This window comes from Eptesicus fuscus, chromosome 15 (genome assembly GCF_027574615.1).
Source record: "Eptesicus fuscus isolate TK198812 chromosome 15, DD_ASM_mEF_20220401, whole genome shotgun sequence".
Lineage (NCBI taxonomy): Eukaryota > Metazoa > Chordata > Mammalia > Chiroptera > Vespertilionidae > Eptesicus > Eptesicus fuscus.
In genome coordinates this window covers 69120648-69146108 of record NC_072487.1, presented here as the reverse complement: position 1 = coordinate 69146108, position 25461 = coordinate 69120648, and the positions used below count along the sequence as shown (strand labels likewise).

Sequence of the window (25461 nt, the reverse complement as noted above, 5' to 3'; positions counted from 1 at the left end):
AGAACTCACTTCCTTCATGAAGACGCTTCTGAACCAGGTGGAGGTGCCCACACCCTTGTCCGTGCTCCCACTGAGTCCTGTGCTCACTGTTTTGAGAAGCTGAAGGCTTTGGAGCCTTAACCTCCCAATGGAGAAACAGAATTTTTGTTTAATTATAACTCAACAAACATTGGTCAAGTACTGCTGCACCAATCATTGTGCTCAGGAGCCCCATCACACCCCTCTGTCCTCTGTAGTCTCCTGGCAACAAGGGGAAGAGTTGATTTTGGTGCCAGGTTTGCTTCCAGACCCATTGTGAGGTATCCTCTATAGGGAGCATTTATAATAGAGTCTGAAGTACCATGTCACACTGCCATGCTCTCCTACTTCACAGAATGCTCAAAGTTAACAAATTTCATCCCCATGGACTCATTTGATCCTGGGAAGAAAGTTGGTGGATTCTTGCTTCACAGACAAACCAACAGCCCAAGAGAGCAGAAATGCCCCTCCCACCCTTGGCATATTAATGCAGGAAAATGATATAGGGCAGAGGATATGAACCCATTGATGAGCAGGAGGGACCTCCTCAATGTCCAGCCTTTCCTCCAGGGAAGAAGTCTTAGCCGAGCTAATTAGCTAATCCCATATTTAAATCCCTTAGGTATTTCAAGAGAAAAATACCCATATAACACTCTGCATATAAAGTTGTGAATCAAAATTCAAAGCAGATCTAGGTTAACTTCTCCAGATTTGGAGATTGACCCCCTCCCCCAATCCCCAAGAGAATAAGTCCATTGTCTCCTGGCATCAATCAAGTTTGTTGTACAGTTGGTCTAATTAGCTAGAAATCTGTCTTCAAGTTTCTTGAGTTACCTAATCAGCTGGACAGCTTACATGGTCAGAAACACTCCAGAAATCTTGCATAACACTGTCAAATGATATGTTTTTTAGGACTTGGAGTTAGTCCTTGGATCATGTTGAGACACATTTGACCAGGAGCCATCTAGTGACATTCATATAAATTTTTAGTAGAGTCTGACTTGTTCATAGTGTCTTCTGGGTAAAGATAATGCCCAGAACATAATGGATGCTCAAGAAAACTGTGGTGAATAAATGCTATTGTTGTATTTTTGATATGCACATGGAACTCATACTTGCTTATTTTTACACCTGTGTACAAAATAATGGGAAAGGTAGTTACTTTCATTTGCCATAGATAGCATCATGAAAACCAATTTCTTTTTTTGAGAACATTCATGAAAATATATGAAAAATACCAGCTCGCTCCTTCCTTCCTTCCTTCCTTCCTTCCTTCCTTCCTTCCTTCCTTCCTTCCTTCCTTCCTTCCTTCCTTCTTTTCTCTATGTATTTGGGGAAATTGATTAAGGATTTCTCCTCTGAAAGGTTTACACTGTTTTCTAGGGCTTTGGATGTTATTCAAGGCTCCTGAACTGAAGTGAATGCTTCATAATCAAACTGAACAGCCACTGAGCCCACTGGTGACAACTGTGTTGTAGGAAGGTGTAGAAATGTTCTGAGTAAATCATCCATTCATTTGGTAATGAGTGTTCTAATGTTCAGAAATTCACCAATCTTCCAGGCAACCATGGTAATATGTCTGCTTTTTTCTCCCTTTTTCCAATTTGTATTCTCATCAGTAAGGCATATAAAGTGTGGGCTTTTGGGCCCTACGTTTCATAGCTAAACCATTTTCTCTGTGGAATGCTTCAAGAAAGCCCCTGGTTATAATTACATATGAATGAAGAAAATTAGGAACTAGGAGGAGAGGACCTTTACACAGTGACATCTGCCTTGCCCCTACAGCAAGAAGGCTCCAAAGAAGGTTTTATCTTCTTTTGTGTAGTCCACCAAAGAGACGTCACTGACATTCACCATCAGCTTGTCCCCTTCTTGCAAGGAGAACATGGCTCCTAGATAAATGGGTTGGAACCAGTTGCTGCCTATTTCACACACTGTCTTGGTCCCCATTAGGAGCTGAGTGGGTTCGGGATAGTTGTCCGTTACCTTGGTGATGACCACAATGATGATGTCTGGCTTGTTCACTCGGCTCCCTTTGCTGATTTCATCACATTTGGATGTGATACCTCGGAATGTGATCTGGGAGTAAACAAAGTAGTCTCCCGACTCTGGGATCACCAGGAATTTATTGGTGTAGTTCATCCGGTTCTTGGTGAAGGCCAAGCCAAGTTCATGTTCCCAATCCAGAGCTGGGAACTGATTATTCAAGGGCTGTGTGGACGTTTGTTTCACAACTGCAGAGACAAGAGAGAGGTTTAATTTGCTTGTGTTGGAACTCATGGACTTTGCAAAATATGTCTCATTGTTTTTAAATTTATTTTTATTGTTGACAGTATTACAGATGTCCCCCCCCCCCTCTGTCCCCCTCCACCTGGCCCCTGCCCTGCCCCAGGCCTTCACTGCACTATTGTCTGTGTCCATGGACGATGCATATATGTATATAAGTTCTTTGGTTAATCTCTTTCCATCACCATCCCCACCCTCCCACCCCACCCCTGTCACCTGCCCTCTGAGTTCTGTCAGTCTGTTCTTTGTCACTCTCTTTTAATACTGCAGTCCAAAAACACAGGAAACACAGATAGTAATTAATAAGAAATGTACAAGCAGAGCAAATATTGGAACCAGAAATCCAGAATTTTTTGGAAATGCCTCTCTGATATTGATAGAGCCAAACTATAAGCCAATGTAATTGACTTGAGTGGAAGAGATCAGGGCTCTGGGCTCCGTGGGCCCCATTCCAATCCGGACTCTACAACTCTAGGTTATTAATCAACCAAGTAGGTTCCTCCTCTCTGACTCTCAATTTCCTGTGTGTGAATTGGAGATAAAGCTCCCTCATAGTCTTGTTCTGAAGGTCAAGTGAATGAAAGAGACATGGACATTTTTATCTCGATGACTGGATATAACATGATTCAATGCATATTTATTTTCTTTCCCCAAATAAACTAGCATCTTTCATTTCAACAGATTAAAAAATAAACCCATTTTAATTTATTTTTTAATCCTCACCCAAGGACATGTTTTGATTGATTTTTAGAGAGAGAGGAAGGGAGAGAGAGAGACATCAATGTGAGAGAAACCTCCCATATGTGCCCTGACCAGGAATTGAACTTGCCACCTTTTGGTGTATGGAATGATACTCCAGCCAACTGAGCCATCTGGCCAGGTCAAGCCTATTCATTTTATATATTTTTACATATTCTTATGTTTGCATTATTTATATGTAAACATCATGTAGAACACATGATGAATACTTTCATGCAGTATATACCTAGTGTAGCAGAAAAAATGAATAGAATCAAACCATATTTCAAATAGGATAATTGGCAATAAACTAATACTTTACAGTGAAAATAAAAACACATTTTAATTTTCTATAGCTACTTTTGAAACCCATAGTAATCACCATTATGTACTGTCAGCCACAGTTTTGGGACTGGTTATATTTAAAGAAGCACTTAGCAACCTTCACACCTGGTGGTTGACCTGAAACCTGGCCCCTGGATTTTCCTAAAACATGTTTCCCATTTCTAACTAGACTATGGTTTCTTTTGCAACTGTGATACATGTTCAGAATGTGTGCAGTCTCCCCTGGCCCCTCTACTACTAGTAAGTGGCCTCTGGAGAGTTCTGTTGCTTCTTTGCAAAATCTGTGCAAGGCACTTTTATTAGTCACCCATGATCATCTCTACTCCTTCTTTGTTGGTGATGCAGTAGATTAAAAAAGAAAAAATTCCTCCCAAATGATACAAAAGCAAAACTCATTTAGTCTCTAGATACATCAGATTCTGTTAAAATGGCATGAAATTAGCTCTGTCAACATAGCAGCAAGTAGGAGTGTGGGTGGGAAGTTTGTTGTAATGGAAACAGTGCAGTTTTGAGAGTCAGCTCATCCTAGTCATGTCACTGGGGATAAGTGAATTTAGTTGCTCAAGCCCCAGTTTCCCCATATCATTGGGCTAAATAAATCATAGATGTAAAATGCCTACCGCAGTGTCTGAAATGTATTAGAAATTCAGTAGGGCCTAGATTCCTTCACCAATTTCAACTCCCCTAGTCAATATGGCATCTTCATACTCAGTTTTTAGGGTTTTCCTGGCCAGCCTTTTCAAGCTCACCCATTCTTATAGCTGAGTGGTAAGTGATGGCAACTTGGCATCTCCCTGATCATAATCCTCATTCAGGACTCCCCACAAACATCTTCCTCTTGAACAGATGTCTTGGGCCCAAGGATATCCCCCTGTGGGTTGCATATTTTTCTTATAGGTCAGGAAGCCTATTTTTTATGCTTTTAATTCTAGTTTTTCAATGGGTTTTTAACATTTTTCAGCACTGCTGTGCTTTTCTCTCTCGAGTCATAAAGGTTATATACAACTCCAGGTGTGAGATGCCAGGAATTTCCACACTAGACTTGGGGAACTGGCCATCTGGTGATATTATGAGATTGCTCTTAATCTCTTCATATCAATGGGAATTCTTTGGAAATATCTTTCTGAGTGTGAATGTACAATAACTTCATTTTGCATAGGGCACAGATGGATTCGATATATTGGCAACTCAGGGTCATTCATCTTTGACCAGATTTAGAATTATGAGAGTCTCAGAGTCTGAGGAAAACCAGTTTGGAATGACTGCATGAATGAAAGAGAGAAACAGTAGAGAAAGGAAGAGGGCTGATAGAATCTGAAAGAAAATACCCAAGAAACATGAGCCTTTAGATCCCTCAAGGAAGGAAGACATCTGAAAGCCCTCGACTGAGAGGAGGAGTCTGTTACTAACAGGGTGTCATTTCTAGTTTGAAACCATTTGAATGCGTTTTGGTAAACACGCTGAAAGGAATCTCAGGCCCATGGCCTCCTGGGAAGAACACTGCGGTCCAAAAACTGACATCTGCGTTGTGTAGTTGGAAGTCACATCTGCAGTTTTATCCCCCCTGCACACCAACAGGAGAATTACCTGTCAGGTGTGCCCTTGGCTTATCTCCACTAGCTCTGGGAGGTGCATCTGTAAAGAAAGGAGAAAATGCTTTGTATGAGTCAGAGGGTGACTGGAGTGAACACAACATTTGGGGAGTTGCATGATGCCTGCAACTGGAGAGAAATATTCTTCTCCAGTTTTGTTCAGTTCCCCTCTTCGTAAGTTTTTAAATTTAAATTAATTTTATTTTATTTTTGCAGTAATAGGGGAGACTCAGGAGAAAGTCTTAAGCATAAATGAATCTTGGCTTCATGACTTTGGACAAGTTATCTAACCTATCTCAGACTTTGTTTTATCATCTCTAAGATGGGCACATTAATTCCTACCGTGGATGGAGAGTGTTCAGAATGATTCCTAGCATATGATGGGTGCTCAATAAAGCTCACCTTGCGTTTTCTTTCATCCTCCTGCTTCTATGGGATCAAATTTCTCTTTTGCCTTTTTCATGGTCCTTTTAACTATATCCACTGAGGTATCTAATGGCCTAAGAGAGTGGGGTGGAAACCACTCTGTAGCGATATGACCTTGTCAGGTGCCTTTCCCTTTCTGGTCCTCTGTTTCCCTATCAGCTCTTCAGAAGACCTCAATTGTTTTGGGTTTTGGAACTGATTATATTGGACAAGTTTGTTTTAACTGCAGTGATAATGATAATATTATTGATGTTAAAAAGGAAAAATCAGTATATCCTTTTGATGTGGTAGGCATTGTTCTACTATCTTTATGGGAATTAACTAATTTAATCTACACAAACCCTGGGGTGGGTACTATCATAACCATTTTTATTGGCCAGTAAAATGAGACAGAGATGGCTGAAATCATTTTTCCAAAGGCCATCAATCCACAGGCCCTGCGCTCAGCCATGGCATCATTTTGCCTTCTTAGTGGTTTGGGAGGCCCCTCACTTGTCCTCTAGGTTTGCATTCCCCTGAACCCCCTATATGCTAGAACTACTGGATATGTTCTTGTTCCCCACAAGAAAGGCATTGAATATGAATATACTTACAAGCTCGCTGAGGTGAAGGTCCAAATTCCTGTCCTTTTGGAGTCTGTTGGAAAAGAAAGATATGGTTCAGACCATCTGTGGTCCTTCTGACCCTAATTCCACACAGCTGTCTAAAGCATGGGTGGGATTAAGATGCTGCTGCTACCCCTCCTGGGCATTCTGAGATGAGGGAAATGAGACTGAGAATATTTGATCCATGGGAATCTTGCACCCAAGCTTCCCCCTTTTCTCCTCCAGTACTAATGACCTTTCTCTCTCTTATGCTTGTCTCGAAGGTCAACTTAAAGGTTCTGTCCTGAGAGTTTTTCCTGTTCCATTCTAGGGCACTCCAACATCTTGTCAATGGTTCTATTATTTTAATAAATAATGACACTTGCTTCATTTTCTTTTTTACACCACAATTTGGAAATTGAAACTATTTAAAAAAATTATACCAAAAAAGAAATAATCACTATGTTCTCCTCGTTAGTCTCTTTCTTGAAAATGCATGATACCTTTTTCATTAAATTAAAAAATATATATATTTTATTGATTTCAGAGAGGAAGAGAGGAGAGACAGAAGCATCATCAATGAGAAAGAAACATTGATTGGCTGCCTCCTGCATACCCCAAATTTGGGATTGAGCCCCCAACTCTGGCATGTGCCCTGACCGGGAATCAAACCCATGACCTCTTGGTTCATAGGTCGACGCTCAACCACTGAGCCACACCGGCCGGGTCATGATGCCTTTTTCTTCATTGCAATCCCAGTTTGTGAGCCATTTCAGAACCCACACGGTAATGGGAGAATAACTGCTTTGGAGGCAGACTTGGACTTGGATCCCAATTCCACCATTTATTAACAATATATTCTTGAGCAAGAAGACACTTCTCTGAGCTTTGCTGTCCTCATTTGTAAAATGGTAATATTAACATCCATAGTCCTAGATAACTCCCAGGTTTGAGATGAGGATCAACTCATATGAGCAAAATAAACTAACAAAATAGAAACAGACTCATAGATACAGAGAACAGACTGAGAGCTGTCAGAGAGGAATGAGGTTTGGAGCTGGGTGAAAAAGGTGAATGGATTAAGCAAAAAAAAAAACAACACCAAAACCCCCCCACACACACACACACACACACACACACACACACACACACACACACACACACAAAACCCCCCAAAAAACAAAAATAAAACCCACACAAAAAATCCCCTCAGACACAGACAACACTATGGTGATTACCAGAGGGAAATGGGGGTGTGGGGAAGTAGAAGAGGGTAAAGGGGGGATAAATGGTGACAGTAGGAAACTTGACTTGGGGTGGTGATGTATTATAGAAATGTACACTTGAAATCTATCATTTATTAACCAATGTCACCCCACTAAATTCAATACATTAAAAAAAAAGAAAGAAAATGTGTGAGTTAGTGCAAAGAAGACATGGGAATGGAAGGAACCACCATTCACGTGCCAGAATAGAAAGCTCAGGAGCAAAACTAAGCTTTTTGCTTAGGAATAAGATTACCATCTTACATTTTACAATATTTCCAAAGAACCCTCTCTGATATGATTTTGACTCAACCCAGGGCCTTCTGGTTTGGTTTTCGTAATTGCTCAGTCCCCACCAATAGTCATCCTCATGGATACTTTATCAATTTTATATCTTAACACCCTACGTGGGTGTGAGTATACGCTTGTGAACAAGGAATTGTGTATTTGTGTATGAGAGAAGACAGCTCCCTTGGTGAGAAAGAGAGTTTTTGCACCTGTATATCTAAAGTGTCTGTGTTGTGGTGGTCTGTCCATGGCTGTTTCTACATGCATATATGTGTGGCCATGTGGGTGTAGCCATGTCATTTCTGAGTCTAGGCCTGTGAGCAGTTCTGTGAGAGTGGTGATTCTGTTGGAACCCAGACTGTCAGGCTCTTTTTGCTTCCAACCCACGTGACCTAGCCTCTATAGGAAGCTCTCTTGAGGACAAAGATCTTGACTTCGATTGACAAACTGATTTCATGGTCACTCCAGCTCCCTTTTCTCTGCTTCCTAATTCTGTTACTGGTGCCACTACTGCTTTCCCTTAGTTACCAGGCCTAAAATTTGCTTCTTTCTTCTTCCACAAACCTGAACTGTCATTTCTATTTTGCAGTTTTTCTTTCTTGAATCCACTTAAGGCCTCAGCATGCTGCTCGCCTGGATTCTTCCAAGAACCTCCTACCAGGTCTCTCCTGCATCCGTTTTATCCTTTCCCCTAACCCATCTCCTAGCCTGTCTTCAGAGGGCTTTTTCTAAAGCATCACATTATCGTGGCATTTAAAGTTCAAATTTACCATCCCAGTCCCAGAGGTGGGGGAATCAGGGGAAATTACCCCAGACCTGAGTCTTACAGGTCCCACAGGTATTAGTCTGGTGGTAAAAGGTGATAACCATTCCAGACCAGGCCAACGGCTATGCAAGAGTAAGGAGGCCCAACAGCGCATGGGAGCAGTTGGGAAACTGCAAAGATTTCTGCCGCCAGATGAACACATTAGATACATTTGCATAGGGCATGAGTACAGTATTCTTTGAAAACCTAAGCCAAATTGATGTGACTACTTGTCCAGCATCAGTAACTTTGATGGGATTGGGAGGTGGAGAAGCAGCCTAGAAATGAGCTTATTTTGTAGCCTGTTTCCTTAGTTGCCATTGACAGAGCTGATAAAGTATCAGTTCTTTGGCAAGGCAGAAAACTGAAGGTGGGGTTCTCAAAGAGAACGAGGGAGACTTTGTTGCATCCCCTTGTGCATGGAATGGTACTTTCCCTGACTGGCCTTCTCTGACTCATTCATTCTGCTAAGAAAGCTTCTCTGACATCTGCTTATTTTTGACTAAGCAGACTCTCAGCTAAGAGTTTGGAGCATTCCTTTTGGCTCATAGAACCCTTGTTGTTAACATGTATTTGGGATATGAGCACATTTTTCTATTTGCTCTGCGGGATTTCTATAACTTGGGAACACATTTTATTTTCATACATGGATAGATGTGTGTGCATTTTAGTGGCCTCAGAATGCCACTACATGTCTGGAGGCTGTGATAGAGCCAGCTGGCAGGTGTTGAAGAACACAACATCCCCTGAGTCCCCAAGAAGAACACCAGCTGGGATTCTTTTTCCATGAACAGCACAGAAAGCCTCCCATTGCTGTTTCTCTTAGTAATGACTCTATCATGAGAGGAAGATTATTGCAACAGAAGCGAATGAAGAGGAGATTTGAGAGGAAGAAATGGTAGTTTATTTGGGGAAAGTTTTGTGCATTTGAGTTGGTTGGCTCAATGCCTGCTCTCCAGATGGTTGCTGGCGACACCAAGCCAATAAAATGTCTATTGTCGTCCAAACCTGACTCATCTCCATTGCTTCTGGGTTCCCCTGGGGAACCCAGGAGATGGTGACTCCCTAAGGTCAGTGCATCATTGACTTCCAAATCTGAAGAGACACAGTATTCAAGAGTACCCAAGGAGAATGTGACTTATTTCTCCTTAAAGGCCTTCTCAAACCACTGGCTAGGAACCAGGATCCCATCTTAGTTCCCTTCCTGAACACTTATCACTCTCTAGGGATATTACTTATTTGACTGTTTATTGCTTTTCTCTCTCCAGTAGAAGTCAAGTTGCATGCAGACAAGGACCTAGTCTGTCTGTCTTGCTTACCTGGTCTTATATTCCTGGTGCCTCGGACAGTGCCTGGCACTCTCACTGGATTATCCATGTTGGAAAAATTTGCTGGTGCTCAGGCATCAAAAGGAGAAGCAGAAAAGAGAGCAGAGGATGGAGGAAGGCTCAGCTTCAGTGACTTTAGCCAAAAAAAAGTTTTTATTTTAGAACACATGCTAAGTTTTGGGTTTTTGTTTAAATTTAAAAACTTTAATTATGTAGTGGTAGGTAGCCAAAATCTTTCAGAACTGGGGCCTCTGTGTGCTTTCATCAGGCTCTGCTTGGAGCATAGCCATGGCTCTAGAAATGTTTGTTGGAAGTTGGGAGCTTTGGTCAGAGTCAGAGCCAGGAAAGGCCGGTATGTCCAGTGTGTATGCCCATGGGCACACATGTTAGTGAGGTAGAGGAAGCCTGCCACCACCACCATTTATTAGCCTTGGCAAAGCAAGTGGGGCTTCTCACCCTGTAGTCTCCATAGGTCGGAATTTTCACTCTCATTTGGTTTTCTTTCTTTGTTTCTTCTAAAAAGAAATGTTTGTTTTGGTATGTTGATTGGTAATCTCTGACTCAAACTAATCATGACCTATTACTATAGGCGTTTTTGGGATTACTCTGATCCTTCAAATAAGAGAGAAGGAGGATGGAGGAAAGGAGGAGACTGATATCTAGCAGAGTGCTTAATGGGTGCCAGGCCCCATGGTAGGCATTTATGTTTGTTCCTCATCTAATACTCCACCTGCTCTCAAGGGAGTGTATCACCTTTAAAAAAAAGTTTTTATTGATTTTAGAGAGAGGAAGGGAGAGGGAGAGAGAAAGACACCAATGATGAGAGAGAATCATTGATCAGCTGCCCCCTGCATGCCCCCTATTGGGGATGGAGTCCGCATATGCTCTGACCAGGAATTGAACCTGGACCTCCTGGTTCATTGGTCAATGCTCAACCCCTGAGCAACACCAGCCGGGCTGTATCACCTTTTTATAGCCTTTGAAGCCAAAGGTCAAAGAATAAGAGCATATGAGCCTAACCAGCGGTTAAGGACAACAGGGGCGTGGGGGCATGTGTGGGGAGGGGTGTGGGATGGGAATGAGGGGATGAGGACAAATATGTGATACCTTAATCAATAAAGAAATTTAAAAAAAAAGAATAAATGGAGGGTCTGGGTTCTGGACCTTTAGACCCAAGTACAGACCCTGGCACATATCAGGAGCCCCATAAACCTTAGTTGAGCACACACAATGGAAGATCGAACCTGAAGCAAGATGGCCTTTGAGATGATCTTCTTGGCATTTCCCAGCAAAATCCCTCGAGTATATTTTAACTAATGACCTCTTTGGCCTTTCTCCCATGTTTTGTAGTCACTGTATAGTATACTCAAAAACGGAAGAGGTATCCATTGCTTGCCCTCATAAATGCTGCAACTGGAAAGGTCTTAAGTGTTTTATGACCCATAATATCCTCCTAGCACTTCTAGGAGAAATACTAGTACACAGATGTTTGCCTTTTTGTCTCTCTCTCTTGCTTATCCCTGTACCTGCACAAGGATAAATCCAACCTAGAAATGTTTTATTCCAAAGCCATTTCATTTCATCATCTGCTAAGGTGTGCCGGGCTGTGCTTTAATTTACAGGCAACATTCAGAGCAGTGCAGAGCAAAGAATATGGTGTTTGCAACAGAGCAAATGTGGAAATTCCAGGTCTCTTATTTCCTGGTGGTCTGACTTTGGCATCTCACCTAACCTCTGTTTCCTCGTCTGACAGAGCAGACAATGGTTCCCCCTCCCAGGACTGTGGTGATGGCTAAGAAAGACCATACACGGAAAGTGGATATCCGATTCGTTTCCTTCTTTCTTTGGGCTCAATAAATGCTTGTGGCATATGTTGTTGGTTCTGTAGAGCTTCCCTTGGGTTTCATCATTTTAGTGGTAAACAGAAGCCACTCTGTCTCTTTATGACCGTGGTGGATTGGGATCCTCTGGAGCTCTGGAAGGCTTCCTCAGTCCACAGTTTGCTCCTGGACGTCTGCCCTCTCAGAATGCAAGGGGTTGAGGGAATGGGATGTACTCCCCATGCATTTCAAAACCTAAGCTAGTTGCAGCTGTCAGCTGTGCGGCCTCATTAAAGAGCCCAGGTGGGGAGGTGACTTCTCATAGCCATTGTCCTGCTGCAGGCGGGCAGTGTGTGATCTGTCAGGTGTGACTGTTGGGCATTTACTGATGTGTGTGTTGACTTCAACAGATGAACAAATGGGTCCTAGAATCAATCCCCAGCTAGGAGCTGTCACGGGTATTTGGGATTCACACCCACAGCTCGCTCGCCCTTCCTTCGTACTTGCCCAGACAGCCTCCACAACCTAGGGTTTCTCTGCCCTTTGCCCACAGCCTGACCTTTGGAGTGGGTTGGGCTTCTCTTCCAGGTACGCCAGGACCTCCTGAAGCTATAGTAAGACAACTGAATGCAATTTACAAAACACTTTTATCTCAACTCTTTGTTTCCTCTAGACAACACAGAAAGGGGATTATTATGACTGTGCTCACGCCAGCAGAGATAAAAGGGCTTACCCAAGGTGGAGCGGGTAGGGAAATAATGTCTGTTGAGCATCTTTATGGCAGTTGCTTTTTGGATATCTCCTTGCAGAATTCTCACACAGTGCTATGAAGATAACATGTTAATCTTCCCATTTATAGACAGAGAGTGTAAGGCTTAGAGAGCTCAGGTGCCTTGTGCATCCCTCTATCCTTCCATCTATTCAACAAACAGTTAATGAGTAACTTCTGTGTGCCAGGTGCAGCTAGGTGCTCTCCGGAGGAAAGAGAATAGCATTTATTGAGCACTTACTATGTGACGGGTCACTTTTCAGGTGTCATTGGTAAAAACTTCTGGCCACCTCAGAAGGTATAATTTGTTGGGCATATATCCAGAGGCCAACTAGCATAGTGTTTAGGAGGAATGTGTATGGTACAGTTGAATCCCAATGTCACACTCTAATTGTGTGACTGGACACATGGCCTAATGTTTCTAAGCCTCAGTTTCATCATCTCTAAAATGGAGATAATAGAACTTCCCTCATTGTGTGACTACAAGGACTGACTGAAATGATGCATGTAGTAATACCAGCAAACTTGCATTGCATGTGTTTATTCCAGACACCATGCTAAGAACTTTATAGATGTGATCTCATTTGTTCTTCTCAAAACCCTAAATATGAAAAAGCTTAGAATGGAGTCTGGTGTATAATACATTACACGAGACAACTGTCATGTGGTGAAGCCATGGCTTTCCCTCAAGTCCGTGTCACTCTGAAGCCTGAACTGGCATACTATGGGGTCCTGTTCTGGGACATGTATGTGTGGGAGGGAATAGGGGGGGGGCAAGGAACAAGGGCCAAGAGCCTTGCAGGGATTTTCAGGAAGGCAAGGAATTGAGATTGGAGGAAACCAAGGAGGACATGGGGGAGAGTTTATGCAGATCTTTCTACAAGTGGAACCTGGAAGGGAAGGACAGAGATAGGGTGCTGCTAGGGAAATAATGTCTGTTGAGCATTTTTATGGCAGTTGCTTTTTGAATATCTCTTTGCAGAAGCAACCCTGGGAAGCAATGCTTGTATGACATCCCTAACAACTCATTGCCCAGTGCTAAGTACCCACTTTGTGGCAGGCTCGGGCTGAGCATGTGAGGTGCATTCTGCCATGACTGGGGCATGGTGTTTGGAGAGGACAGAGGCCTGGCCTGTGGACCTATCCTGAGGACTGTGGAAGCCATTAAGGACCTAAAGAAGGCCCAAACCATGGTCAAGCGCACCTGGGTCAAGAATAGATTGGAGTGTAGGTTGAGGATGCAAGACCAGGGTAGAGAAGGAGGCATGAAGATAGCTCACAAATGTCAGAGACTAAGAGCAACCCTCCAACGCCCATACCTGCTCTGTGACCCGGTGATGGCAGATTCCAGAACAGGTGGACAAGTTGTTCTCTATGATGTAATTTCCATGAACAGGGAAATTCCCTAGTTATCACTTAGTAATCCCCCACCTTCTGCCAGTCACTATATTTCTAATTATTCCCATTTCATACATAAAGAAGCTGAGGCCCCAGAAAGGTTAGGTACTGTGGCTCAGAAGTGGCGAGGTTGGAATTCAAACTGGGTTTGAACTTCTGACCCATTATTTTTCTAAGATGCAAATCTACCTGACGTTGTCCAGGAGTCTAAATATCGTAAAATATTATGCTATTTTTTATAGGTAACAGACATTTTGTACATTGGGTATATGTTTAAAAATGTATCTGTCTTTCCCTTGTCGCCCAGCCACCAGCTCCATCTCCTGGACAAGAGCAGAGCCACCAGTCTCTTTTGTCCTCTTCTGGGACAGTCTGTACATTTATGGACACATTCATATATGTGAATATGTGAATATGTATTACTTTCTTAGAAAATGAAGTGCTCTGTGCTCTATATGCTCTTTTGTCCTTTGCTTTCCCCCTTAACGTTGTATCTTAGAGACATTTTCCATTCTTACATGTGGAAATGCCTCACTGAAAAAAAAAATGATCATTGCAGTTGCAGGTTTCATAGCATGGAAGGACCATGATTTATTTAATCAATATTTTATTTATGGGCAAATCACCTAAAGGCATTTATCCCAAACCTTTTCACACCTAATTTTGATTTCTGCTCTGCAACTTACCTAGTAATGAGTTTGTCATATTGAATCTTTCCTTACACAATCAACCCCAGAAGGAAGAGTGTGTGTGTGTTTGTGTGTGTGTGTGTGTGTGTGTGTGTGTGCGTATATACTGTTTTTGTTGCTGTTAATAAAAACTTAGAACATTTCTACAGTTGCTGTTCTTTTCAATGTCTGATCTGAGGACTTAGCAAGAATAGAGTCAGTCCTATTTGCTGGTGGAATGAAGCCAAGCGACTGTAGAAATAGAATCTAATTTCGGCTCTGTCCCCCCTGACATATTCTATGATGCTGAACTTTTCTTTCCCATCTCTGATCCTTGGTTTCCTCAACTGTAAAACAAGGAGATAGGACTAGATCAAGGGTCAGCAAGCTTTCCTATAAAGGGCCACACAGTATATTAACTTGGTAGGTGATAATCACTGTCACCATTACCCAACTCTATTGTTCTAGCTTGAGAACAGCCACAGACAGTGTGTAAGTGAATGGGCATGGCTGTGTTCCAATAAAACTTTATTTACAAAAATAGAAAATGGGTGAGATTTGGCCTGTGAGTCATAGTTGCTGACCCCAGGCTAAGGACATTTCCATTTCTTAGTTTCTATCTATGGATCTGTGAAGAGCTTTCCTCTTCTACTTAGGCGAAGGAAAGGGACAAACCCCCACCCAGTGCCCACATTGCTAGGCACTCACCGGGGCCTTATGGAGATCACTTGGAATCCTCCTAGCACTTCCATCGGGTAGCTAATGTGGGAAAACGGAAACTCAGAGTGGTTGTGTACTTTGCTCACTCTCCTCATTTGGAGCCCCTTTGAGCCTCCTCTTCTCCAGCCTCCACTCTTTTCCAGGTTAGATTAGAAAAGATTCTTAGCAATGTCAATCTTCTGTGGTTGTTCCAAGGATGGACAAGAGGAGGTGTCTTAGAGCAGTTGTGGTAGAGGGAGCAGCCAAGTAAAGAGAGGGAACAGAAGAACACTTGGAATGCTGGCAACAGAGGAAGGCAGGGTGGCTGGAGGCCAGTGATGGGCAGGGGAGAGAAGAGAGAGGGTACTGGATGAAGCCACAGAGGCAGGCCCATGACACAATCCAGTGAAAGTTCTCAAATAATCATTTTGGCTCCTGTGTGGAGAATCAAGCCCTGGCTTGTCTTTATAGAATTTGTTTTACACAGTGATCCATTCATTCATTTGTAAAAGGGGTGGAAGGAAAGCGCTTTCCATGATTACAAAGCTTGATTATGAGTGGAGAGGGAGGCAACCTGGAAACCATGAAGACCTAGATTTGCCAACTGAGACCTAGCTTGGTCCCCTCCCAGCTTTGTGACCTTGGGCGCTCACATTGACTCTCCCACTTCAAGTTCCTCATCTGCCAAATGTGACTGCTCACCCCCTCACTGCATTTCTGGGTTGCTATGAGTGTTCAATGGGATCATCTTTGTGAGAGCTCTCTGCAAATGTGAAGTGGGAGTTAATATCATGTTATTATTATTGTTGTTATTATCATTGGCTTATCCTCTGCTGCTGGGCTTGCTCATCAGGGCTGTGAATGTATTGGAAGGACTGGGTGACCCTCCTCTCTTACTCCTCCTGTGTTAGAGTTGATTGCCTAAGGCCTGGGGCATTATAAAACCTTTGAAGACCAGGTAGGGCCCCCCCCCTCTTTTTTTTTTCTCTCTCTCAGTGACCTGGGAGCTGTATCTTTGAAATGTGAGGGGCAGGCTGACACAGTGGAGGGGGCCATGGAGCTGGGGGTCAGATGGTCTGGTTTGTAGCTGTAGGCTTTACAACCTTGTTACCTCCAATGGCCTGTTTTGTCTGACGTGCGTTTATCTTTAAATGGAGTCTGTGTCCTGGACCTCAGGAATAGCATTCTAGCCACCACTGGCTTCCTTCCCCTCTCCAGATGCCCTTCCGTGAACCACCTCTTCCTCTAAGGCTGGGCTAGGAGAACATCTGGAATTCCAGAGCACATAGTCTATTTCCTTGTCACGCATCAGGCTCGGAGCTCCTTAAGGCCAGGATCAAGTTTTCTTGGTGTTTGTCTGGTGCCTGGCATAGAGTGACAATCATATCGCAGTAACTGCATGAGTATAGTTCTCCCTGTTGTCAAAGTACAAACAGTTCCTGCACATGCCTTCCTTATTAGTGCTGTTGAAGTAAGGGTATTAGTATCCTCTTTTGGTAGAAAAGGAAACAGGCTAGGAGCAATGAAGTCACATGCCTATTTCGCACAGCCAGAGGTGGCTGAGCTGGCAATCAAACTCGGGTTTCTAAGAGCCATGACATTTCACTGCTACGTCCATGCCCACCCAAGTTGGCTCAGTGACCTGGTTTTCCCTTCTTGAATCCCATCTATTTTTTTTAAAGGCAAATATTCTTTTATTTATGTTAAACTGAATATCAATTATTGTTCCCTAGGCAACCACCTCTTGCTTATACCTACAAGTTAATTTCATGTTAATAAAACACAGATGGGTCCCATCTTCTTTAGTCTTCGCTGAGCTTGTTATTGTCTGTTAGCCACTCTGGATCCACCCTTCTTGGACCTCCCTGTGCCCTTCGAGGCTGACCTCAGGACACACTTGCCAGCTAGGAGTAGAGTGGCCCGGGTTTCTCTCCCTCTTCCTCTTCCCTCCCTGCTGTTGGCAGACTTCTGGCTCCCCTTTACCCATACTGCAGGCAGGCCCCTCCTTCACGTTGCGTTCCCCTAAATCTTCTTCCTCCTTTTGCCCCTTTAGGCCAAGGTTTGGGGACCCGCCTCCCTCTGTTGCTAATCCCCAAGATGATTCCAGTCCTGGAGGCTTCCTTTAATCCGTCTGCATCTTAGCACGTAGACCCTTCTTTGAACCCATTTTCAGTTCTTTAAACATTCTTCTTTAAACTCTTTTCTTTGAGTGGGCCAGCTGTTTCTTATCAGGACCCCAATTGCTGTGTGTGCACAGCCTCACCCCTATTTCCCTTCATCTTTCTTCTGACACATCAAGAGTTACATCTCCTGGCCAAACCACAGCTCCAAGTGTCCTCACATGGTCAGTCTCCAAGGAGATTGGTTTAACTGTAATGGAACGTAGTTTTAGCCTTTTCTTCTCTTGCATACCTACACTAGGGCAGACATTCAGCATCTTCCCTCATAGACTTCTTGTCTAGCCACAGCTCCCATCTCAAAACTTTCTTCCTGACGAGGCAAGCCACTGGCCCCATCTGGACTGTGGCATTCCACCCGATGGCCTTCTAGATCAACAGAGGTGTTTTCTGGCTTCTGCAAACAGACTTTGTTTTGGCAGAGGGAGTGTTTCTCTTCAGAAGGCGGGAGAGCGTAGGCTACTGGAGTCACTCAGAGCCTCCAAAACAACAGCCTCTTTCTGGATAAAGATGGACAGCATCCCAGAGTGTCAAGTGGACGCTGTAGTTTGGCTTCCCAGGAAACAGCACCATGGTGATCTTGGGGCCACACCCTGACCTCTCATGCCCTGCAGTGCTCCTCTAACATAAACAGCATTTCCGGTTGGCTTGCCTATGTCTACATTTTCTGAATGATGGCACGTGGCCTTGGATGCTGCCGCCTGAATCAGGCACAGTCTGTTTGCTGACCCTGGTGGGTGGTGAAAGTTACACCATAGCCATGGCTTGCTCTCTGTGTCTCTGCTTTGAAGTTGGCCAGCATTGCTTGGAAACCAGTTAAACCAATTGAAAAGCTTATAGAATGTAACACTTGAGACTGAAATTAAACCAGTCACCCACAGGTTATGCAAGAGCATTGTTAAAAAGGGGCATTACTTGAAAGGCACATTCTTCAGGCTTTAAGGTTTTTGATGTTCTTAGGTCAGAAGTATAAGTTTCTGCCTTGACACCTGTATCCTCTCATTGTTCTCCATAGACCCGATATATATTTTTGAGTAAGGTCCTCCTAAACCCCTTCCCTCCCTCAGCAAGACTGAATGATAGACAATCTGGCAAGCAGTTATTTCTGGAACATTGAAAAAGAATTGTACTGAAGCCAAGTAAGAGGATTGATTATATAAATTATAGCACATACATATATAGTAATATAATACAACCATCTATATCGTCATGCTGCTGTGAATTTATTAACAATAAATTTAATTATAACATATTATGATACTCAAAACAATTCCGTATTATTAAAAGGTAGAAATTATGTATCCCCAAATGTTAACATTTTAGAGTGGTTACCTCTATGAGGTTATGGGTAATGATAATTATAATTATCTTCTTTTCCTAATCTGTACTTTCTAACTTTTTTTAATGACCATGTGTTAGTTATGCAATTTAAAGAGTATGTTGTATTCTTTTCAAAGAAAAGGAACATTCCCTACTTATCAGTGCACTGCAGTTATAATTATCTAGAAATATGTGGCTTGAGGTTGTTCCCACACAGACATAAAAAGGGACAATTCATTCCCTGGAAATATTAAGAACAAACACCCCTCCACCCCTCCCTCACATTCTGCATTTCCTTTGCATGCTGAGGCAAGGGAGGGGAGGAGGGTGATGGATCAGGGAGCCCTGCGCAGGGCTTCCTCAGCTTGCAGATGTATCCACACTGACCAGGGCTGTACAGGCTAAACTGCCTGCAGGGGTCTGCTGATCCCCAGGGCAACTCCAAGTCTTGCTTACCTGGAACACGCAGGCCTCTCCTTGGGTTCTGAGCTGGCCAACAAGCAGGTAGGCAGTGAGTCCTGCCAGGATGGGGAGTGACACCAGGACACAGGTGAGAACCCAGCCAGAGCTGCTGGCCCTGGCTGCCAGCCCGGATCTGGCCTTTGGCCTGTAGCTGTCATCCTCCGGCAGCATTTCCAAGCTGGCTGTTTCCCCAAAGTCCAGCCCCAGGTCCTCTGCCATGCTCTGGCTGGTCCCAGAGACAAAGCTGACTCCTTTTGTGCAGGGAGACCTCCCCATTAAATAGAAGACCAGCGCTCACAGTGGGTGAATCAATCACTGCCTACTCCTCCCCCTGGCCTTTCCTCTCCCCTCCACAGCACACTGCTCCCCGCCCTGTTAGGGAATGCACCGCCTACAACAGAAACCAAAGTTTGCTTTAAGAAAAAAAAAAAAAGAAGAAGAAGAATGCTTCCCAAACATATTTATATACGGTGTGCTCATGTGCTCCTTCCTTCGCTTACAGAAGGAAGTCAGGAAAGTCCCTGGAGGAGGAGAAAAATAATTCATCAAGTCAGTGGGTGGGACACATTACAATATACCTGTTTCTGTGGTGGAGGCCTGCCAGCTATGCTAGTCTGAAGGTGCTTCTGCTGGAAGTGAAAGTGAGGGATGTGGAGGTGTGGGCGTGGCTTGCAGACTGGGAAATGGAAATCAGGTTTGCATCACCACTGGGCAAAGTGCTGCCAAGCCCTTCATCTGTTTTGAGCTTCATAGGAGCCCATTCCCATTTTGCAGATGAGAATACCGCAGTTCTGGAAGGTAAAGGCACGTGTCCTAGGTTATCCTGGGACTCAGGCAGAGGCGTGTGGAAGATGATCTAGTCCTTCTTCTTTTTTTAAAAAATAATCATAGTTTCCATGTTTATTTTTTTAAAATATATTTTTAATTTATTTCAGAGAGGAAGGGAGAGAAGAGAGAGAGAGAGAGAGAGAGAGAGAGAGAGAGAGAAATGGAAATGGAAACATCAGTGATGAAGGAGAATCATTGATTGGCTGCCTCTTGCATGTACCCCACTGGGGATTGAGCCTGAAACCCAGGCATATGCCCTGACCAGGAATCGAACCCATGACCTCTGGTTCACAGGTCGATGCTCAGCCACTGAGCCATGCTGGTCGGGCAATCTAGTTCTTCTAAATCATGCTTTGGGGTTCTTGCCTCTAGGACACACTCCCTGGGAAGGGAAAGTGTATTTCTAGTCTGCGTTGACCAATTGTCTAAGCAAAGAATATGAGGTCACATAATTGATTGTCTGTGAGGAGAGGACATTGAGTTCTACTCAGCTGATTGAGCACCAGTGATAGGCCTTGCCCAGAGTTGGGTGTATATAGGGGCCACAACATGTAATCAAGGTTAGCATTTATTAAACCTTTGCTTTGTATACCAGAGCAGCTGGCCCAAAGTGCACTGCGAGGAACAGCAGCTTGGGAAAGTAGTAAGAGATGTGAGTACAGTGTATCAGTGAAATGATTCAATCCTGAGATAACCTTTTGATGTAATAATGTTATTATTCCCATTTTGACAGTTAAGGAAATTGAAGCATAGAGGGTAAGCAGCAAAGCCTGGATTGGGATCCGGGCAGGCTGACTCCACAGCTCCCAACCATTACACTACACTGTACTTACTGCTATATAGTGCACGCACAGGGACACCTGCACCTGTTCTACCCAGGAGGGGTCCCCCCTTCCATCTGCAGGAGGGGGAGGCTTCCTGGAGAAAGAGGTGGTGCTGGAATTAGACCTTGAAGCTTAGGGAGGTGGATATTGGAGAAGATTAGGGATTCTCTGCAAAAAAAAAAAAAAAAAAAAAAAAAGGATGCAGAAAGAGGAAAGCTTAAGGATATCCTGTGGCATTTGGTGGAAACCAGTTAGACTAGCACCTCCATTCAATTGCTTCTTCTATTTATCTCACAGCCTAACTCATTTAGGCTATTTTGAATGGCCTTTTATGACCTGGTACCTGCCCACCATCACCCCTTCCTGATGTCCAGCATCATCTCTTTCTAGTTTCCCAAGCTGCTGTTCCCCGCAGTGCACTATGGGCCAGCTGCTCTGTTGCACATGCTGTTTCCTCCACTGTGAAAGCTTCCAGTCCTTTCTCTTCATATCACCACATGCCCCTATTTTTTAACTTCATGTAAAAAACTTTCCTGCTTCTCCTGGCCTCCAAGCTTGGGTGAGATGCTCCTCCAAGCTTGGGTGAGATGCTCATTTATATTCTTATCCTATCATTGAATATTTTGTACTAGACTGTAATTGACTATTTTCTCATGACCCCCATTAAACCATCAGATCTAAGAGGGCAAGTATTAAATTATATCCCTTCCCTGTGGCTGTAGCACTTACATAGCAACTGCCAAATAGTGGACTCTTATCCAACATCTATGGAAGTAAGCATCTAACATATTTTCAAAGAATCCCATTAAATAATGATTCTTATGTCCCTTGGTTGTCTATTATTGGTTAACAAGTAGACTAAGAAACTTTTCCTTGAGATGAAACTAAATTTTTGTTGTAACTTTTAAGTACACAATCACACGTAATAACTGATCATCTTGAGGAGATTTACAAATGTGTTCTTAGCCTTGTAGTTCTTATTTAGAAAGTTGGTGTGGTTGATCAAACCAGGGTCTTAAAAGTGGTAAATGTATAGGCTCAAGTGATGTGTTTTGTATTATCATCCATAATATAAAAAGACCTTAAAAGGTGGTGAATGCTAAAACACCAAATTGGGCATCTGGAGAGCTGGGTTTTAGTTCCTCTATTCTGTGAGCCTGAGAATTCTAGCAGGCTGCCCCTGCCCTAACATATCTGGCTATTGCTAATCATGGGAACTACGCTTAATAGAATTCTGTTTAAAGTCCATCACTGGATTCTGAATTTGTGCCTGGGGAATATACTTTGGGAAGAGAATAAGTTTTAGGTCATGGACCTAGAGACGTAGCTTTGAGATAATTGTAGATTTACATGTAGTTGTAAGAAATAGTACATTACTCAGTTTTTCCCAAAAGTAACTTCTTACATAAGTATAGTATAATTTCACAACCAAAAAATTGACATTGATGTTGATATTCAGATTCCAACACTTTTATATGCACTCGTGTGTGTGTGTGTGTGTGTGTGTGTGTGTGTGTGTGTATGTGTGTATTTAGTTAGTTCTGTGCAGTTTATCACATGTGTAGGTTCCTGAGACAATCACCCATGTTAAGGTACAGAAAAGCTCCATCATAAGTATCCCTCAATCTACATTATATAGTCACAGCTACCACCCTCCATCTCCTCCTCCCTTAACCCCTGGTAACCACTAATCTCTCTAATTGGATAAATATTATTTTACAAGTGTTATATAGATGGAACCATGCAGTCTGTATCCTTTTGAGATTGACTTTTTTTCCCACTAAGCATAGATTCCTTGAAGTTCATCCAAAATTATTGCATGACTAATGGACCACAATTTGTTTAACTAGTCACCCATTGAAGGACATTTGGGTTATTTCCAGTTTTGAGCTATTGTAAATAAAGCTGCTATGAATATGGTGTACAGTTTTGTTTTATTTGTTTTTTTTTATTATTGTTGTTTTGTTAATCTTCACCCAAGGATATTTTTTTCCATTGACTTTTAGAGAGAGTGGAAAGAAGAGAGGAAGGGAGGGAGGGGGAGAGAGAGAGACAAAGAGAGAGACAAAGATAGAGAGAAACATTGATGTGAGAGACACATTGATTTGTTTCCTCACACAAGCACCCTGGCTGGGGATCTAAACTGCAACCCAGGTGTGTGCCCTTGACTAGGAATCGAACCTAAGACCCTTTGGTGTGCAGGCCGACGCTCCAACCACTAATCCACACTGACCAGTGCTGTACAGGTTTTTGTTTGAACAGGTCTTCCTTTCTCTGGGGTGAAAACCCCAAGAGTGAAATTGCTGGGTCATATGGGGGCACCTGTTTAGTTTTGTAGGCAATCGCCACATCTTTATCCAGAGTGGTTGTATCATGGCACTCCCCACCAGCAACGTGTGAAAGAACCAGCATCCTCTCTGCGTCCTCTCTCCAGTATTGGTGTTATGCCTATTTCTTTTATTCTAGCCATTTTGGTAGGTGGATGATATCTAACTGTGGCTTCAATTTGCATTTTCCTAAGGGCTAATAGTGTTGGACATCTTTTCATGCACTTATTGCCATCTGTATAACATCTCTGGTGACACAGACATCTGCTATTTTGACTGCTACAAGGTACTTCTCACTGCCTTCTTGATTCTCAGTGGATTGCAAGGTGAAATTACCGTATTTTCCGGTGTATAAGACGACTGGGCGTATAAGACGACCCCCAACTTTTCCAGTTAAAACATAGAGCTTAGGATATACCCGCCCTATAAGATGACACCGGTGTATAAGACGACCCCCGACTTTTGAGAAGATTTTCCTGGGTTAAAAAGTCGTCTTATATGCCGGAAAATATGGTATATAGCTTACAGATAAATGATGAGTTACTGCACTTGAGTGTTAATTTTATGCAAGAGAGGGTTCTGGGCAGTAGGTGATAAAGCAGTGAAGATAACAGGCAAAAATATCCACTTTCATGAAGCTTATATTCTAGTGGGGGAGATGACGGGTAAATAAAATAAGTCAAATTTATAGTATATTAGGTGGTCTTAGTGCTTTAGGGGAAAAAACAAACAAACACCGAAAAGGGAGATTGGCAGTTAACCTTAGTTGTAATTTAAAATGGGATGGTCAGGAAAGGCCACCTTTTCAGAGAGGAGACATTTGAGTAAAGACCTGAAGTGAGGTAAGCTTGTGGGTGTCTGGTAGGAGACTATTCCTGGCCTTGAATCAGCTGTGTTCTAGGAGCATCAAGGCGGCTGGGATGGCCAAGTAGTGAGGAGGAGGAGAGTGGGGCTGATGAGGTCAAACAGCATTGCAGGAGGCTGACATGAAGGGCCTGGAGGCATAGGTAGGACTTGGCTCCTCCTTCAGGGAGATGGGGAGTCTCTGGACAGTGCAGGACAGAAGGGTGGTAAGTTCTGATTTCACTTCAAAAGGATCATCCTGGCTGCTTTGCTCGGAGAAGGGTGGAATCAGGGAGACCACTGCAGTTGTCCAGGTGAGGCATGATGGTGGATTGGATAGGGTGGTGGTGACAGCGAGGGTCACAAAAAATGGTCAAATTCTGGATATTTTTTGATATAGAGCAGACATTATTTTTAATCAAGCTGGATGTGAGGTGAGAGAGGTAGCAAAATATCTGGATCCAACGATTTTGGTTGGAGTATTGGAAGGGTAGAGTTGTTATTAGGACGCACAGGAATGGAAGCTTGAGAGCTCAGGTCAAGACATGCACCCTTTACGTTAACCCTTAGGTAACCAAGTGGGGATGACATGCTGCAGAGGCAGTGGATGATGAATCTGGGGTCCCAGGGAGAGGCGTGAATGGAATATTAATTTGAGAATCTCTGACACAGCAGTTATCACAAAGTACTCCAAAGTGAAGGCTCCTCTTGATCACAGGTCCTCAATTCCTTGATCCCAAATCCTTGGGGCCATGTTTAAGAAAAGTATTAAGTTGAGCCATAAGAAATTGCCATTATCTGGTCATTTTTTTGACCTACAGTAATAAATTCACATGGTTCACCCTAATATTATACTCTGTATGCCTATCCTATCTAATAAAAGAGTAATATGCAAATTGACAGTAACTCCGCTACACCCACCAGCCACACCCACCAGCCAATCAGGAGAAAATATGCAAATAAACCCAACCCAGATGGCTGTGGCCACATAGAGCAGGAGGGAGGTTTGGGTTTCCCTGGCAATGGAGGAAGCCAAGCTTTTCATCTGCTCTTGCTGGCCTAGGCCTCCACTCAATGCTACAAAGTTTCAATGATAGAAGATAAATGAATCCCAACAAAAATGGCGGCAGCCACGGAGCTGGAGAGAGCAGGAAGCTAGGGTAGCCCCCGGCGATGGAGGAAGCCAAGCTTCTGCAGCCCTGGCTGGCCTAGGCCTCCACTCCAGACTACAAAGTTTCAGTTGTAGAAGATAAATCCCAGATACTAGGGCCTCTGCTTGGGTCGCCGGGGGGCATGGCCGGCCTGCAAACCACCACAGGCCCCTCGCCCAGGCCGCCCCATCCCCCAAGGAAATCCCCACCCTGAACCGGGACACCCTTCAGGGCAAACCAGCTGCCCCCCACCCATGCACCAGGCCTCTATCCTATCTAATAAAAGAGTAATATGCAGATTGACCATCACTCCAACACACAGATGGCTGCCCCCATGTGGACACAAGATGGCCGCCACAAGATGGCCAGCAAGGGAGGGCAGTTGGGAGGGAACAGGCCTACGAGAGAGGGCAGTTGTGGGCGATCAGGCCAGCAGGGGAGGGCAGATGTGAGGGATCAGGCCTGCAAGGGAGGGCAGTTGGGGGCGATCAAGCCTGCAG

The 25461-nt window shown here is 43.6% G+C and overlaps 1 protein-coding gene and 1 long non-coding RNA gene across 7 annotated transcripts in view; one reads left to right on the top strand and one right to left on the bottom strand.

The window, feature by feature from the left end:
- LOC103295699 (uncharacterized) overlaps nucleotides 1-25461 on the top strand; it is a 362653-nt gene that overhangs the window by 71737 nt on the left and 265455 nt on the right. The window lies entirely within an intron of this gene.
- TNFSF15 (TNF superfamily member 15) lies at nucleotides 1798-19207 on the bottom strand. Its single transcript, XM_008152105.3, has 4 exons — nucleotides 18983-19207; nucleotides 5999-6041; nucleotides 4975-5022; nucleotides 1798-2252 (listed from the first exon to the last, which is right to left on the bottom strand). Exons 1-4 carry the CDS (start codon nucleotides 19205-19207, stop codon nucleotides 1798-1800), a joined length of 771 nt encoding a protein of 256 aa, XP_008150327.3.

Excerpts from the sequence above, each read along its gene's own strand:
- TNFSF15 (XM_008152105.3), bottom strand. The coding sequence starts at position 19,207 with ATGGCAGAGGACCTGGGGCTGGACTTTGGGGAAACAGCCAGCTTGGAA. Across the intron at positions 6,042-18,982 it reads GAGAGGCCTGCGTGTTCCAG|ACTCCAAAAGGACAGGAATT; the intron begins GTAAGCAAGACT and ends CTTTTCCAACAG. Across the intron at positions 2,253-4,974 it reads GCCAAGGGCACACCTGACAG|TTGTGAAACAAACGTCCACA; the intron begins GTAATTCTCCTG and ends TTGTCTCTGCAG.